Raw genomic sequence first — 17,928 nt, 5'->3', positions numbered from 1 at the left:
GGCTCCATGCGGGGCTCTGGGGGGAAGGGAGAGGGGGGTTGGGCCAGGATCCATGTGGGGCTCTGGGAGGAAGGGAGAGGGGGATTGGGCCAGGATCCACATGGGGTTGGGAGGGGAAGGGAGAGGGGGGTTGGGCCAGGCTCCACGTGGGGTTGGGAGGGGAAGGGAGAGGGGGGTTGGGCCAGGCTCCATGCGGGGCTCTTGGGGGAAGGGAGAAGGGGGTTGGGCCAGGCTCCACATGGGGGATGGGAGGGGAAGAGAGAGGGGGATTGGGCCAGGCTCCACATGGGGTTGGGAGGGGAAGGGAGAGGGGGTTTGGGCCAGGCTCCATGTGGGGCTCTTGGGGGAAGGGAGAGGGGGATTGGGCCAGGCTCCATGTGAGGCTCTGGGAGGAAGGCTCCCCGGGTTGCCACGCAAAACAAGTCTGTGTACTTTTTCAGTTTTCAGTACTTTTTCAGGACAAACACTTCCTGTCCTCTTCACTTAAGGATTCAATATAAATGCCTTCATTAGTTAACTTTTGGACTGAAATCTTTGCTTCTTCCAGTACTTTTTCAATGGCTAGCTCTCGGATTGATCCAAACGTATCTTCTATTGCTGGACAAAGATCTACTACTGTTGTAGCAGATGCCTGGATGGCATTGTTTAATGACCCAAGTGGTTTCAACAGTAGACTTACAAGAGAGAAAATGGCAATAGTCTTCTCTGAACGTAGTCGCAAAAGTAATCCACCAGCCTCACTACTTAGATCCATCTCATCTTGGTACTTTCCAAAGCCAGTCCGGCTGGAATAATTTTAAGACAACAGCCAAGGATCGCTCATGAGAAAGCCAGAGGGCTTTCCCAGGTTGGACTAATCTGAACTTCAGTCCCAGTGTATCTTCTATGTTTTCCAAGATATTCAGTCTTTTTGGACTCTTGCTGAAAAAAGTCTGTAATGAAGATATTAAATTTATAGCTTTTTAAATGTCTTTTGAAGAGTCTGCAGCTCGTATTAGCGCTAGTTGGAGTAGATGACCTCTGCAGTGTGTATAGGAGAGACTAGGGTTACACTTTTCTCTGAGCAAAGCTTGTGCTCCACCATGTCTTCCAGAGGAGTCTGCAGCTCCATCAAATGCACAAGCAGCCATCTGTTTGGGGTCCGACTGACAAGCATTTAACTCTTCTAAGATGTGGGTTGTCACAGATGCCGCCGATGTGTCTTCTATAACTTGAACATCTAGAAATGCATCTACTGGCCTACCACTGACATCAAGATAACGTACACAATGACTTAATATTTTATGACCATTTGCATCGGTGCGTTCATCAGCCATGCATGCAAATTTTTTGAATGTGGTGAGAGAGTTCTTCACTTTTTCAACTGTTGAGTCTTTCACTGTTGCACCGCATGTGTCTAGCCAGTCAGTTGGTTTCTTGCAGAAAGACGGTGAGCATTTGCTGGTCTTGTTCGGAACCAGTGTTCAACTTCAGGATGAACAAGTGTCAATTCACTTAACATTGGTCTCCAGTTTGTAGTTTTGTGGCATCTCTTGCTTAAATAGAAGGTAGGATGCCACAGCCATGTTTGGTCGCATGAACTGCGTTGTGTCTCCAGCATTCTTAACAGCCTCATGAACACTCACCGGTGTTGTCCTTGGTCAGTGGAGACTCGGAGTTCAGAGGTGCTTTCACATGAATTCATCTCCCAGGTGGGGGCCAAGAAGGCACCTTGCTCGTTCCTCCAGCTGCTCACTGTTCGCTCTGGCCGCTGTTGTTCGTTGTGCCACCGTTCACTCCATCGCTCTGTAGCCCGTGGCCCTGCGCCGTCACCTTCGGCTGCCACCTGCCCCTGTGACCTCTGCGAGTTGGTCTCTTGAGGTTCCACCGGCTCTCAGTGATTTCAGCCGAGCTCTCAGTGCGGGAACCTCGCTGCTAGTGCAGACTGGGCCGTCTCTGCCACAGAAATCCTGTCCCACAGCAGGTCTAAGCACTTAGACCTGATTCTCAGTGATTTCAGCTGCAATGGTCACTGAACAGAACAAAAGACCCTCTATGGAGCCTAATCAGCTCTGTCTTTAATCAGTGGAGAGGGGCAGGTCAACTAGTACTTGTGACTCAGGCACACCATCAAGCAAAACACCTGTCCCCACCCGCTCTCTCGATGCCCTCAGTCAGCACAGGCTAAGTGCACTTCTACTGCCCTTTACTCAGACAACAAGAACAACAACATTTCTTCCCCTACCCCCCTGTTCAAGGGATTTGTAACCCAACCCTAGCCAAAATCTATCACTTGGGCAACACAGCTCTGTTTGCTGGATACCTAGGTAGATAGGTGTGAATGTAAATACCAACTGGTCCTGAAGCCTTTCCCCCCAGCTCATCACCTAGCTGTCAGGGAGAGCTCATTTAGACTTTGCTTACAAATCATCATTTGAAATTATTAGGTTGGCCAACATCACCGGCATGAATGCACTGACATTGTCATAAAAAACAACAGCTGTATAAGGAAGTTAGTTTGTGTTCATACTTTTCAAATCTATTATACTTTTTCAGATACATGTATTTTATCATACACTTTATATGCTTTTAAAGGGTGTATTAATGTTTTAATTTTCCAAACAATCACTAAATTGGCAACACTGCATGTAACTAGTTTACAAAACTGGGGGGTGGGGGTGTTGTGGAAATTTTAGGGGGGTGTACACCCTCCCTAGAGGGGGTGTAGGGAAATCCCTACTCTGGGGGAAAGGGAGAGGGGGCTCGGGCCAGGCTCCACGTGGGGGTTGGGAGGGGAAGGGAGAGGGGGGTTGGGTCAGGATCCACGCAGGGAGAGAGTGTGGGGGGATATATTCATTCACTGTCTGGCTTGCCTGGGGGCCAGGTCTCGGGGGGGAGAGAAGGAGCAGGGCTGAGGGTCTGGGGGGCGAGGGGAAGGAGGAGCAAGGGGTGGGGCCAGAGTCCTGGCACTCCTGTGGGGCCCTTAAGTTGACCAGGGCTACTGGGCACAGGCCCCGTCAGACCATACCATAATCCGCCACAGATAAATGAAAACAATGAAGTTAACAGCCCATTAGTTTTCATGAAGTTGAAACACCAGCTACACTCATATATTTAACAATCACTTTGCTCTCTAATACACAAATGACTTGGCCTGGGGCTCTGGCATGAGCTGGCCCCTGGTCTGCCAGCGTAACAGGGTGGTAAAAGAGCCACATGAAAACTCCCCATGTGCACCCTACAAGTGTCATCTGACAGCCCAGACCCAGGGGAGGACATAAAACTGCTCGGAACCATGAACTGGAAACTGGACTGTAAGAATCTTGAAAGTGCCTAGTACGCCAGACACCACCAGGATGGGAAATTGTTGTTGGCATCGCTGGATGGCGTTTGTGGCCTTGAACTGCCCGTGGTCGCTGGTAAAAGTGACCTTGCTCAGTTGGTCTTGAAGGGGGAAGAGATGTGACAAAGATAGGAATGTTGGTCATATTCTCCAGGTTCCCATGGACTTTGCACAGCTATACACTGAGTGTGAAGGGAAGGGACAAGGGGTGTGACACACGCACACCTCGTTGGTGAGCAGAGTTGTTAACATACAGAGTGCACACAAGGGATCGGGGGATCCGAGAGACAAAGGAATTCCCATTGGCCAGGATGTTCACACTTAGCAGCCAAGGACCAGGAGGAAGGAGATCCCCCCCACCTCTGTGCAGGGAAGCCCAGCAAAGATCTCTAACAGGAGGACAAAGGGCAAAGGTGTCGGGGAGGGGCTAAGTGCTGAGCTCATAGACACACAGAGCTCTGCATCTGGGACTGACAGACAAAGGCAGTGAGAGCAGAGATCTTTCCTACAGCAGCAGGGCCCAAGGGAGGCCTGGCTTAATCTTACCTGTGGCTTCTCTCTGCTGATCTCAGGGATTCCCCATGCTGGGTCCCGGCCCACTAAGAAACCCTGCTCTACTTGGAAAAGGCTGCCGGGTGTCCCTGCAAATGCTGGCTGAGGTGCACTGGTCCCTGCAGGGCGGGCAGGTCTCTGCCCAGAAGTCGGGCTTAGTTGGACTCGCTACGCAGAACTCGCAGTGTGAAGCTGGAGGGCTGGAGCCCAAAGGCTCAGTCTCAATCCAGGAGGCGGTGAGGCTGCATTACCTCTCCTGAAGGAAGCGTGGGACCCCTTCGGGGTCTGGCCCACTGAAGGGAATCCTCCAAGAGACTGTTTAAAAGCTGGGGGTAGCACCCATCCTGTGGATCCATGACACCCCGCCTCCAAGGAACCCCTCTTCCACCATGGCACTGCTCTAATCCCATCTCAGACATCTCCCATTGCTTAAAACTCTTTGTGATTTGCCTGCCCACAGCGAGCAAGGCTGGTCCCACAATCCATTTCCATCCTTGAAAAACATCTCTCCAGCTGCATTCTGGGCAGGCAGAGAGAGCCCAGCATCCCTGGGTGCATGTTAATGCTGGCTCCAAAAACTGGCATGCTCAGATTTCACCTTGATTTGAGAACAGATGAGGCAGGCCTGGGAGAGGCTGAGTCACTGTGTTTACTTGTTTCAGAGTAACAGCCGTGTTAGTCTGTCTTTGCAAAAAGAAAAGGAGTACTTGTGGCACCTTAGAGACTAACCAATTTATTTGAGCATGAGCTTTCGTGAGTTACGGCTCACTTCATCGGATGTGTTTACTTGGCTAGCCCCTGGCAAGGAGCCTGCAAAGAACAAAATCACACACAGCTCCCAGGATCCTATAAATAGGAGGGGACCTAGCGAGGGTGTGACAAATTGCAGGTGCCCAGCACTCAGTGCTGATGTCTCACTGAACTGAGAAGGATAATTTAATAGACCTCAGACTTTGGTCAAGCCTGTCTAGCCCTTAGACAATAGTCAAGCTTGTTCCTGTGTATAAGGGGCAGGAGGGGGGGCAGAATGGAAAATTTTAAGCAGAACAATTTGTAATAGACAGGCATGTTAAAGTATAACCACAACAGTAGTGTTAGAAAAGATGTTAAACCACAAGAGAAACACTTGTGAATAACAGGAAAAAGCTTGTTTTTCTATAGCCCAAATAAGGGCGCTTGTTTTAATAGATTCCTAATAAGGCAAAATATCGATGCGGAAGTGTAACCGGTTGTGGTTTTAAGCTATATACGCTCCTGTGTTTCTGTATTTGGCAAAGCAGCGTGCCCTGGCTGTCTCTCAATTGCATGCACATGCTTGAAATAAGTGGGCCTCAGGCTGGTTCTGATCCAAACACAACGCGTGGTCATTTTTCCACAACAGAACCATGGACTTGCTGATGCTCCTGGGCTGCGTCTCGCTGTGGGTGGGGCTGGCGCTGGCTGAAGTGGGGTCGTTCAGTGACTGCAGAAACTTTTTCTACCACAGAGCTGAGCCACAGGGCTTGGACGTGGCTAACACAGCCGAGATCTGCCAGAAGTACAACAATCTATACTACTTTGCAACCCTCTATGACAGGGCCAACCGGATCCCGTGCTGGTCGGCGTACAAGCTGGGTGATGCTGCCTGCCCAGGGCAGGCCAAGAAGATGAGCCAGTGGTTTGTGGAGCCCCAGGTCAGTCCCAGAGCTCTGTCTAATGCACTCCAGGGGTCGGAATTGCTTAGGCAGCCCATGAATAAGGGGGTGCAAGGAGAAATGGGTGGAGAAGGAAAAGGGGAGGTGTCACGGTTCCTCCCCCACTCTGAACTCTAGGGTACAGATGTGGGGACCTGCATGAAAAACCTCCTAAGCTTATCTTTACCAGCTTAGGTCAAAACTTCCCCAAGGTACAAAATATTACCCCCGTTATCCTTGGAATGTCCGCTACCACCACCAAACTAATACTGGTTACTGGGGAAGAGCTGTTTGGACGCGTCCTTCCCCCCAAAATACTTCCCAAAACCTTGCACCCCACTTCCTGGACAAGGTTTGGTAAAAAGCCTCACCAATTTGCCTAGGTGACTACAGACCCAGACCCTTGGATCTTAAGAACAATGAACAATCCTCCCAACACTTGCACCCCCCCTTTCCTGGGAAATGTTGGATAAAAAGCCTCACCAATTTGCATAGGTGACCACAAACCCAAACCCTTGGATCTGAGAACAATGAAAAAGCATTCAGTGTTTTACAAGAAGACTTTTAATAAAAAATAGAAGTAAATAGAAATAAAGAAATCCCCCCTGTAAAATCAGGATGGTATATATCTTACAGGGTAATTAGATTCAAAAACATAGAGAACCCCTCTAGGCAAAACCTTAAGTTACAAAAAAGATACACAGACAGAAATAGTTATTCTATTCAGCACAATTCTTTTCTCAGCCATTTAAAGAAATCATAATCTAACACATACCTAGCTAGATTACTTACTAAAAGTTCTAAGACTCCATTCCTGTTCTGTCCCTGGCAAGCGCAGCATACAGACAGACACAGACCCTTTGTTTCTCTCCCTCCTCCCAGCTTTTGAAAGTATCTTGTCTCCTCATTGGTCATTTTGGTCAGGTGCCAGCGAGGTTACCTTTAGCTTCTTAACCCTTTACAGGTGAGAGGAGCTTTCCCCTGGCCAGGAGGGATTTCAAAGGGGTTTACCCTTCCCTTTATATTTATGACAGGAGGGGTCACTCTTCAAGAGAGCTTGGGCCATGGGATGCTCTGTCGCGCAGATAATTGGGCCGTGGGACGCCCTGCCGCACGGGGAATTGGGCCGTGGGACGCCCAGTTGCTGCTGCCTTCATTGTTCTTGGACTCTCTTGGATCTCTGTCTGGGTCTGGACCCTAGATCTTGGCTTGATCATCCTGCTCCAGCGATGCAATCCTCTGCAGCTCGTTTAACTTCCCAGCACATACCCCTCTCCTCCCGCCCAGCTCAGTGATGCTCGTCTCAGGAAGGTGGATGTATGTCATGTCTTGCTGTCTTCTGGGACTAAACTTCTTTTTACTGCTGCAAGTTAATTATTGCAGAATACTCTTGGTGCATTCAATGTCCCACCCTCTGCACCCACTCTCATGGATTCCCCAGGATCTGTGCTATGCCCCAGCTTTTAAATAATCTCTTGAAGATACCCCTTTAATGGGCCAGACAACCCCCCTCCCACCAAGGATCCCACTGTTCCTTAAGGGCGATCCTCACAGCCTCAGTGCCACTGAGACTGAGCCTTGTTGGGGTCCAGCACTCCAGCTTCACACCGTGAGCTCTGCCCAGCAAATCCAGTTGAGGTAGATTCCTGGTCAGAGACTTGTCCCCTCTTCAGGGATCAATGCACCTCGGCAGATATTTGCAGTGACACCCGGCAGCCTTTTCCAAACAGACCAGAAGGGTTATTAGTCAACTGGAATGAAGCATCGGGAAGGGCTTTAAACTAGGTTCACCGGGGGAAGGAGACCAAAGCCCTGAGGTAAGTGGGATACTGGGAGGAAGCACAAGCAGGAGCATGTGAGAGGGGAGGGCTCCTGCCTCATACTGAGAAAGAGGGGCGATCAGCAAGTTATCTCAAGTGCCTATACTCAAATGCACGAAGCCTGGGAAACAAGCAGGGAGAACTGGAAGTCCTGGCACAGTCAAGGAATTAGGATGTGATTGGAATAACAGAGACTTGATGGGATAACTCACATGACTGGAGTACTCTCATGGATGGATATAAACTGTTCAGGAAGGACAGGCAGGGCAGAAAAGGTGGGGAAGTTGCACTGTATGTAAGGGAGCAGTATGACTGCTCAGAGCTCAAGTATGAAACTGCAGAAAAATCTGAGAGTCTCTGGATTAATTTTAGAAGTGTGAGCAACAAGGGTGATGTCGTGGTGGGAGTCTACTATAGACCACCGGACCAGGGGGATGAGGTGGACGAGGCTTTCTTCCAGCAACTCGCAGAAGTTACTAGATCGCACGCCCTAGTTCTCATGGGAGACTTCAATCACCCTGATATCTGCTGGGAGAGCAATACAGCGGTGCACAGACAATCCAGGAAGTTTTTGGAAAGTGTAGGGGACAATTTCCTGGTGCAAGTGCTGGAGGAACCAACTGGGGCAGAGCTCTTCTTGACGTGCTGCTCACAAACGGGGAAGAATTAGTAGGGGAAGCAAAAGTGGATGGGAACCTGGGAGGCAGTGACCATGAGATGGTCGAGTTCAGGATCCTGACACAGGGAAGAAAGGAGAGCAGCAGAATACGGACCCCGGACTTCAGAAAAGCAGACTTTGACTCCCTCAGGGAACTGATGGGCAGGATCCCCTGGGAGAATAACATGAGGGGGAAAGGAGTCCGGGAGAGCTGGCTGTATTTTAAAGAATCCTTATTGAGGTTACAGGGACAAACCATCCCGATGTGTAGAAAGAATAGTAAATATGGCAGGTGACCAGCTTGGCTTAACAGTGAAATCCTTGCTGATCTTAAATACAAAAAAGAAGCTTACAAGAAGTGGAAGACAGGACAAATGACCAGGGATGAGTATAAAAATATTGCTTGGGCATGCAGGAGTGATATCACAAAGGCCAAATCACACCTGGAGTTGCAGCTAGCAAGAGATGTTAAGAGTAACAAGAAGGGTTTCTTCAGGTATGTTAGCAACAAGAAGAAAGTCAAGGTAAGTGTGGGCTCTTACTGAATGAGGGAGGCAACCTAGTGGCAGAGGATGTGGAAAAAGCTAATGTACTCAATGCTTTTTTTGCCTCTGTCTTCACGAACAAGGTCAGCTCCCAGACTACTGCACTGGGCAGCACAGCATGGGGAGGAGGGGACCAGCCCTCTGTGGAGAAAGAAGTGGTTCGGGACTATTTAGAAAAGCTGGACACGCACAAGTCCATGGGGCCGGATGCACTGCATCCGAGAGTGCTAAAGGAGTTGGCGGATGTGATTGCAGAGCCATTGGCCGTTATCTTTGAAAACTCATGGCAATCAGGGGAGGTCCCGGACAACTGGAAAAAGGCTAATATAGTGCCCATCTTTAAAAAAGGAAAGAAGGAGGATCTTGGGAACTACAGGCCAGTCAGTCTAACCTCAGTCCCTGGAAAAATCATGGAGCAGGTCCTCAAGGAATCAATTCTGAAGCACTTAGAGGAGAGGAAAGTGATCAGGAACAGTCAGCATGGATTCACCAAGGGAAAGTCATGCCTGACTAATCTAATTGCCTTCTATGACGAGATAACTGGTTCTGTGGATGAAGGGAAAGCAGTGGATGTGATGTTCCTTGACTTTAGCAAAGCTTTTGACACTGTCTCCCACAGTATTCTTGCCAGCAAGTTAAAAAAGTATGGGCTGGATGAATGGACTATAAGGTGGATAGAAAGCTGGCTAGATTGTCTGGCTCAACGGGTAGTGATCAATGGCTCCATGTCTAGCTGGCAGCCGGTATCAAGTGGAGTGCCCCAAGGGTCAGTCCTGGGGCTGGTTTTGTTCAATATCTTCATTAATGATCTGGAGGATGGCATGGATTGCACCCTCAGCAAGTTTGCAGATGACACTAAACTGGGAGGAGAGGTAGATATGCTGGAGGGTAGGGATAGGATACAGAGGGACCTAGACAAATTGGAGGATTGGGCCAAAAGAAATCTGATGAGGTTCAACAAGGACAAGTGCAGAGTCCTGCACTTAGGACGGAAGAATCCCATGCACCGCTACAGACTAGGGACCGAATGGCTCGGCAGCAGTTCGACAGAAAAGGACCTAGGGGTTACAGGGGACGAGAAGCTGGGTATGAGTCAACAGTGTGCCCTTGTTGCCAAGAAGGCCAATGGCATTTTAGGATGTATAAGGAGGGGCATTGCCAGCAGATCGAGGGACATGATCGTTCCCCTCTATTCAACATTGGTGAGGCCTCCTCTGGAGTACTGGATCCAGTTTTGGGCCCCACACTACAAGAAGGATGTGGAAAAATTGGAAAGAGTCCAGCGGAGGGCAACAAAAATGATTAGGGGACTGGGACACATGACTTATGAGGAGCGGCTGAGGGAACTGGGAATGTTTAGTCTACGGAAGAGAAGAATGAGGGGGGATTTGATAGCTGCTTTCAACTACCTGAAAGGGGGTTCCAAAGAGGATGACTCTAGACTGTTCTCAGTGGTAGCAGATGACAGAACAAGGAGTAATGGTCTCAAGTTGCAGTGGGGGAGGTTTAGGTTGGATATTAGGAAAAACGTTTTCACTAGGAGGGTGGTGAAACACTGGAATGCATTGCCTAGGGAGTGGTGGAATCTCCTTCCTTAGAAGTTTTTAAGGTCAGGCTTGACAAAGCCCTGGCTGGGATAATTTAGTTGGGGATTGGTCCTGCTTTGAGCAGGGGGTTGGACTAGATGACCTCCTGAGGTCCCTTCCAACCCTGATATTCTATGAAGTCTTCAGGTTAGCAGAGGGAAGCAAAGGGGAAGACATGGTCCACCCTGGCCCAGCCAGCTCTGCACCCAGCCACGCTGTTGTGTAGGAAGGAATCACTTTGGCCCTGTCTCTCTGTATCTTTATCCATCAGTCTAAGGCATAAGTCCTGTGTCTCTGTGTCTCTGTGAGCTCAGTTCATAACCTTTCCAGGTGACACCTTCCCCCTTTGTTCTCCATCTCAGGCCTTTGCTGGGCTTCCCTGAAGAAAGATGGGGGGATCTCCTTCCTCCTGGCTGTGGGTCATGAGGTGTGAAGGTCCCAGCCACTAGGGTTTCCACTGTCTCTGCCAAACCCTCCGTGACCCAGTCATTCCTCCCCAGACAGCTACGTGACACACACACCCCTCATGTCCTGGCATTTTGATGCTTCTATGCCTATTGGGTAGCAATCCCTAGTCCCGTAAGTCACTGCCCTGCACAGCATTCAGAAAACCATTACAGAAAATCTCCAATTCTGTCACACTGGGGCTGTGGGTGGGATTCCAGAGAATGGGGTGGGATCCTGGGGGTGGGAGGGGCAGGAAGTGATGTTCCTGGAGGAGGGAGGAGACGGGGGGAGGCATGGGAAGGGGGGGATCCTGGGGGAAGGAGGGAGGGAAGGAAGGAAGACCCTAGGGAGGGAGGGACAGGGGTGAGATTCTGGGGGAGAGGCGGGTCCAGGGTCTGTGTGAGATCCCACGAGAGGAAGGGGAAGCCCAAACAAAGCCAAGATGTTTTGACCTTGTGTGTCTCCAGCTGGCTGATCCGAGTAAGTCCCCAGAAATGAAGACGGAGGCTGAGTCAGCACTGAGCCTGGACGAGCGGAGATCCAGCCAGGCCGTCAATGAGGATTATGAAGACACGTCATACGACCGGGGGCACCTGAACCCAAACGCCTTCCAGTGTAATGATGGCCGCACAGCCACCTTCACCCTCACCAACGCTGCCCCCATGGACCCCTGCTTCAACCGGATCCACTGGTACAGGCTGGAGGAAACCCTCAAGACACAGCTAACTGGGAGCTGCAGAAATGTGGGAGGCACCCCGTACCTGGTGACAGGGGCTGTTCCCAGTGACAGTAAGAAAATCCCCATAGAGGGGGAGGACAAGGAAGGGGACCGTAACCGGCCATACAACCGGGTCTCGGTGCCCACCCACATCTGGACAGCTGTTTGCTGCGACCATTGGGACAACAACCGCAAATTCTCCTTCTCCTTCATAGGAGAGAACAAGGAGGCATCCAGTCTTCAAATCATCCCTGTGGAGCAGCTAAACACAAACCTTTCACATCTGTACAAGACTTCTGAGCCAGTCGAGGTCTTTGCAGATGACTGTGGCTCCAGGAGCCCGAAAGGACTACAGGTTTTGTCAGCAGTAAAGAAAGCCTTGTACAACAGCTTCCGGAACTTTGTAATAGACTCTTACTCCCAGCTCCTTCCACCGGCGAAAAGGAGTAAACTGGACAGGGAGACCACCCAGGTGATGACGAGCACAAACTTGGATCAGAACAAGATGCAGCTGACGAGCATTGGGTTCCTGATGGGTATTTCCAGCCTGGCAGACTGGCACAGTCAGTTTGAGAACACGTACGAACAGGACAACCTGGCCTGTGTGCTGGCCCCTGCTGTGGCTGGAGTGGCAAAGGCTTCCGGGATTTCGGACAGAGTCTGCACCCTCCAGGAGCAGAAACACCTGCCGAACTCTGGTGTAACAGCCAAAGGGTGGAGCTGTGTTGGGCAGACCTGTGGCGAGCATGGATACAAATACAGCTGGTGTTACACGTCTTACAAGAATGACTGGGATTACTGCTGTACGGAGAAGTGCACAGTAGATCCAAGGTCTAAACGATACGAGTGCCCACGAGGAGATGGTTCCACCACAGAATGCTCACCCCAGTACTCCACGGTGACCGTCTCTGGGAAGGCCTGTCGGGCTGACCATCCCTGTGGCCTTTATGAGACAAGTTACTTCTGGTGCTATACAGATTATCGAGACAACTGGGACTATTGCTGCTCCCCCCAGCACTACTGTGGGTACCACAGCTCTGACTACCAGTGGTGTTACAGCCAGGACCCAAAGGCAGCCTGGAGGGAGTGCACCCCGTGACATGCCCACTGGGGAGGGAAGGGGCAACTGGGTGCTTGTCTGGCTCCTTCACACCACAGCAGAGAAGAAATGAACCAGCTACCTTAATCTATTAGTGCTATAGGCCCTGCCCCACGGATGCAGAGACTCCACCCATTTCCTCTATCTGTCTCTTTAGATTTTAAAATGTCATAAAAAAAAAATCTCCCTCCGACCCAGAATCTTAGACAGCACCTTCAAGCCATTTCAACAGGAGAGTCTCTTCCACCGGCTGCCCTGGGTTCGAAGGTCTCCATGCAATAGGACTGGGCTCCATCTTTAAAACCAACTACAGACTTTGGATGACCGACTTCAGACACTTTAAAAAAGGGTGGTTTGCACAGCGTGCTGAGCACCCGGCCTCTCCGAAATGAGCCACCATCGGGGGACATTTTTAAACGTGCCTCAGGAGTTTAGGAGCACAAGTCTCATTAGCAGTCACTGGAAGTGGTGCTCCTAAATCTCCTAGGTGGTTTGAAATTTATCCCCATAAAGCTTCTCATTTTGTGCACCCAAAACACAGGCATTTAAGCTTTGTCATCAGAATTGGTTGGGAAAAGTCGACGATGGCATCATTCAGATAGTTTTTAAAAGTCCTTTTGTGCAGGAATTTTCCACAGATTGGCTCAAATTTTAAGCAGTGAGGGGATTAGCCACTGGAGCAATGTACTGGGAATGTGATGGATTTTCTGTCACTTCAGGTTTTTAAATCAGGCTAGGTCTAGGATATCGTGGTAAAAGATCTGTTCTCATCCAACAACACGATACTGGCCTCAGTGCAGGAATCTCTAGGTGAGGGTCTCTGGCTTGTGTGGCCCAGAAGCTCAGACATGATGGTTAGAAAGTTCCTTTCTGCCTCATTGATGTATATTAATCTATCAATCTGATCCACTTTTACCAAGATACCCTTGCAGTAACTGGGACCTGCAGATCTCTCCTAATTGTCAGATCACGTGCAGGGACGTGGCGTGGGTGGAAGTTCAGAAAACATTGCAATAACCTGTAACAGTGATGATAGATAGGAGGGTTACGAGAAGGGATCAGAAAGACAGGATTCGTCCAAACAAAAATGCAACCCCAGCACTGTATTAGGATCGTGACTGATAAACCAAGGAAGGACAGACTCAGAAATCAATTGACCAAACATGGTGTGTCAGAAATCAGGATAATTAGTGAATGAACTAATGAGGGGATTCTCCATTCCCCCTCCCCCACTCATCCTTTTTAGAGCTTCAAAAGGAGACTTTGGGGACCAGAAAGTGTGGAGTGGACTCCTGGGGGAAAAGCCAGCAGGCCTCTGGTTTGCTTCAGAGACTCTGTCCTTCATTGGTGAGCCTGGATCACCAGGCCATCCAGGCCAGCACCCTGGCGAGGACACCTGGCCATCACTGCTAGACCAGCAAACACCCTGCTTGATACAGGTGAGCTCCTGCTCTGTCTGCGCTCTCCTCACGTATCGTTTTCCTTTCTCTATTCTCTTCCTCCCCTCGTATCTCTCTCTCTCAGCTGTTCCCGACCCTGCAGCCAGCTGCACGACATGGCGCCAGCGTGACAGGAGGCTCTTTCCAGTAAGGACCAGTGAAGGAGAGGGGCCTAGCCAGACCAGCCAGATGAGGTCCCTGACCAGCGTAGTGAGCCGGGGCAAGAGCAACAGGTATCATGGCCAATCTGCCAGCCCAGAGCCAAAGCCTACATCCGTGACTGACCAGCCACCTGGTGTCCTGACAGCATCAACCAAAGCTGTATTTCCCCCACTCATACTGTGCTGTCTCGTCTCCCCCGTTGTGTCTGTCTGTCTTGTCAAGATCAGGAAAGGGAACCGTCATTCACAGGAATCAGCTCAGAGCCCCACCACAGAACTAGTCCTTTCGTCCCCAGTACAAAGGGTCTCCCAACGGGACGAGATACTCTAACCAATATCCTCCCTCTGAAAAAGGGGCTTGCAGAGGCTTCGATTAAATTTCTCTTCCTTAATGCTCCATTTCAGTCCCAGAATGATTTGTGCTTTGTTTTCAATCCTTTTTCTCATGTGTAGCCTAATCAATCAATTATTAAACCGTGGCATGGATTTTCTAGTGTGTTGTCATGATTCTGAGCAGGCCATGGTCGCTGAACTCACCATGACAGGTTTCAGAGTAGCAGCTGTGTTAGTCTGTATCCGCAAAAAGAAAAGGAGGACTTGTGGCACCTAAGAGACTAACAAATTTATTTGAGCATAAGCTTTCGTGAGCTACAGCTCACTTCATCGGATGCATGTAGTGGAAAATACAGTGGGGAGATTTTATATACACACAGAACATGAAACAATGGGTGTTACCATACACACTGTAACGAGAGTGATCAGGTAAGGTGAGCTATTACCAACAGGAAAGCGGGGGGGGGGGCGGGGAGGAGGAACCTTTTGCAGTGATAATCAAGGTGGGCCATTTCCAACAGTTGACAAGAATGTGTGAGGAACAGTGGGGCGGGGGGGGGGGGAGGGAATAGTTTTACTTTGTGTAATGACCCATCCACTCCCAGTCTCTATTCAAGCCTAAGTTAATTGTATCCAGTTTGCAAATTAATTCCAATTCAGCAGTCTCTCGTTGGAGTCTGTTTTTGAAGTTTTTGTGTTGAAGAATTGCAACTTTTAGGTCTGTAATCAAGTAACCAAAGAGATTGAAGTGTTCTCCGACTGGTTTTTGAATGTTATAATTCTTGACATCTGATTTGTGTACATTTATTCTTTTACGAAGAGGCTGTCCAGTTTGACCAATGTACATGGCAGAGGGGCATTGCTGGCACATGATGGCATATATCACATTGGTAGATGTGCAGGTGAAGGAGCCTCTGATCGTGTGGCTGATGTGATTAGGCCCTGTGATGGTGTCCCCTGAATAGATATGTGGACACAGTTGGCAACGGGCTTTGTTGCAAGGATAGAACTCACCATGTGTCCCTGCTGTACAGTGACAGGGCTAGGTTAATACCTTTGACTCTCTGGGCCCATTAATGCCATTGAAATGATCACACCATGCCCCAAACTTTCTGTTCTGGGTTCCCCTCTGCTCTCTGCAGCAAGGATCCAGAGAGTCCCTGTTAACTCCTTTGGGGATAAGAACTGTGGGCTGGTGCAAGGCTGGAATGAGTGAAATGCTCAGAACTTTTGCGAACTGAATAGATATTTGGTGCACTGAACCCTTGGGGGATATTGGCTTTTCTGTTCCTTTGGGAGCTCGGTGGAGGGATTTTATGGAACCAAAGATGACATATTATTTGTGTCACCAGCTGGCCAGCTTGGGGCTTGGGCAAAGCAGCAGAGACAGAGTGGAAGTTAAAGAGGGGGCACATACCTAGCCTCGAAGGACACACACAGAGCCTTGCCGGGGGTGGGGGGAACTGGATCTGGATCCTGACTGACAAATAGGGCACCCAACCGCATGCCCCAGAGAGACCCAAATGGCTGGCACTGCCCTAGTGTGTGAGCTCAGCGTGGCCAACCCCAAACGTTCAAAATCACGACTCAGATTCCCCCCAGAAAGCATGAGGCTGCCCCAAAGTCATGCCTTGAGGAAGTGTATAGGGTGGCGTATTTTTTTGGTCTGTCTTCTCAGTTTGAGCTCCCCCTGCCATGTGTGTGTCTGTATGTGCTCCCTACACACTCTCCCTGACATAGCGTGAGTAAAGGGAATTTGGCCTCCACACCGAACTGCGGTCCTATTGCACAACACTGTACAAAGGGCTGCCAGAAAGTGTGGAGCTTCCGGCTTCTCCCCACCCCCACCCCAAATGCCAATCAATTAACTCTGCACCCGCCCAGCCCCACATCTGTCCATCCCCAGCCTATTCATTGATTAGGTCTCCCCAGCCCCTTATGAATTTTTGTGCCCCCCTCCCACCCTGGCATCTGCCCCGACTCCCAGACCCACATCAATTCTGCCCCACCAGCTCCACATCTGTCCTTCACCCCCAGCCCCACTTCTGCTCCTCCTGCAGCTGTGGAGGGTTCTTCCCCCACGCCTCCCATGGAGGACAACTTCTCTCCCTTCCCTCCAACGGCAGGGGTCAAAACGGCATCTCTGATTACAGAACGGTGAGCGCTTCCCCAAGACACACACTGTGTTAGTGGGCAGGAGGAGGAGATCCCAGGGCATGGACTAACTGGCATGGCTCGGTGACCACTGCAGGTTGTGGGTACAGAGGGGTGTGTTCGGGCATTGAGCGCCAAGTGGTTTTCTCCTCCCACATCATAGTATAGAGAAATGGCAGAGGCCTAATCTCAGCGCCAGCTCGGGGATGTGAATTTGGGATTGTTGCCATCACTGAGGGCACATCACGATTAAAGACAAGACAAGTACGCCATGTGACAAACTGGGTTCCCCTGCGGGAGAACCGGACCCCTTTACACAGGATACCTTACTCCACACACTTCAACAGCACAATAATATTGTATACAGCCAGTTGATCCGACAGCTTATTCTTTGGGGCTCAGACCCGCTGTTTGCCCCCTGTGGTGTCTGGACCCTGATTGTCACAACCCAATTATTAATTATGAATATTTATCACCAGAGAAAAGGAGGGAGGGAACTAATCCAGAACACAAGCCATGAACAAGGGTGTAACATTCTATACCTTGGGGGAGAGTCCCAGAACCCCCATACAGTACTCCTCATTTTTATATCAGCGCGGTCTTACATACAAAGCAGGCCTTGTAAGGTATCCCAGTGCGGGCATCGCGCAGGGCATTCCCAGCAGGTCGGAAAACGAACCCACACTGTAAGTGCTGCTGAGCATCCCTGGATTGTTAGCACAGGTAAGTTGTGTGTGCTTTTCTTGCTGAATGAGCGAGAGGTGTCCCTCGGAGCTGGTCTCTTCTTGTGCACTGCAGCCATTCATGAGCAGTGACAGCATTCTGGGCCTGGCAGGTCCCTGTCCAGGTTGGGGCAGACTTTTGAGCGTAAGTTGTGTATTTAACACTTTCCTAACACAAGGCTCATCCTCCCACTTCAGAGAATAAGGAGTGTGATAGAAGTTGGACAGTCTGAACAGGGCTGGCCTTACCATGAGGCAAACTGAGGCGGCCGCCTCAGGTGCCAGACTGTGGGGGGGCGCCACTAGGACCCAGAGTGTAGAAAATGGTGTCTGCTGCTGGTGCATCTGGATTTTCTCTGCTCTAGATGCACAGAGAGGGTGGAGTGCTGTGCTGGAGGAAGGAGGGCACAAGAGACATGACAGGCATGTAGGAGAAAAGGTGACAGGGAATAACAGAAAGCAGCAGAGCTACAGGGAGAGAGAGGAGAAGGAGCCTCTTATGTACCTCTCTAGCACCCCAGGAGCCTGGACTGATTAACTCCAGCATCTCAGGGAGCTTCCTGTTTCCTGCTGCTTCCCTGAAGCAACCTAAGGAGAACAGGCCGTCAGCTGAAGTAGTAGGAGCCAGTTAGGCCCTTAAGACGCTGACATCTTCCCTCACTCAGGCGCTGCTACCAGCCTGCTTATTTGTCCCCTTCA

At 50.2% G+C, this 17,928-nt stretch overlaps 2 protein-coding genes across 2 annotated transcripts in view; one reads left to right on the top strand and one right to left on the bottom strand.

The window, feature by feature from the left end:
• The window catches only part of LOC311528578 (E3 ubiquitin-protein ligase TRIM39-like), a gene marked incomplete at both ends in the record, with an annotated part of 424,825 nt that overhangs the window by 103,785 nt on the left and 303,112 nt on the right, over nucleotides 1-17,928 (bottom strand). The window lies entirely within an intron of this gene.
• Nucleotides 10,936-16,190, top strand: LOC311528159 (uncharacterized protein). The gene is made up of 2 exons (XM_084642860.1): nucleotides 10,936-13,859; nucleotides 13,945-16,190. The coding sequence occupies exon 1, from the start codon at nucleotides 11,098-11,100 to the stop codon at nucleotides 12,418-12,420; it is 1,323 nt and encodes a 440-aa protein (XP_084498986.1). The 5' UTR covers nucleotides 10,936-11,097; the 3' UTR covers nucleotides 12,421-13,859; nucleotides 13,945-16,190.

Source organism: Lepidochelys olivacea, assembly GCF_965140295.1.
Source record: "Lepidochelys olivacea isolate rLepOli2 genome assembly, chromosome: 11".
Taxonomy (NCBI): Eukaryota; Metazoa; Chordata; order Testudines; family Cheloniidae; genus Lepidochelys; species Lepidochelys olivacea.
This window is presented reverse-complemented; position numbering and strand designations above follow the sequence as displayed.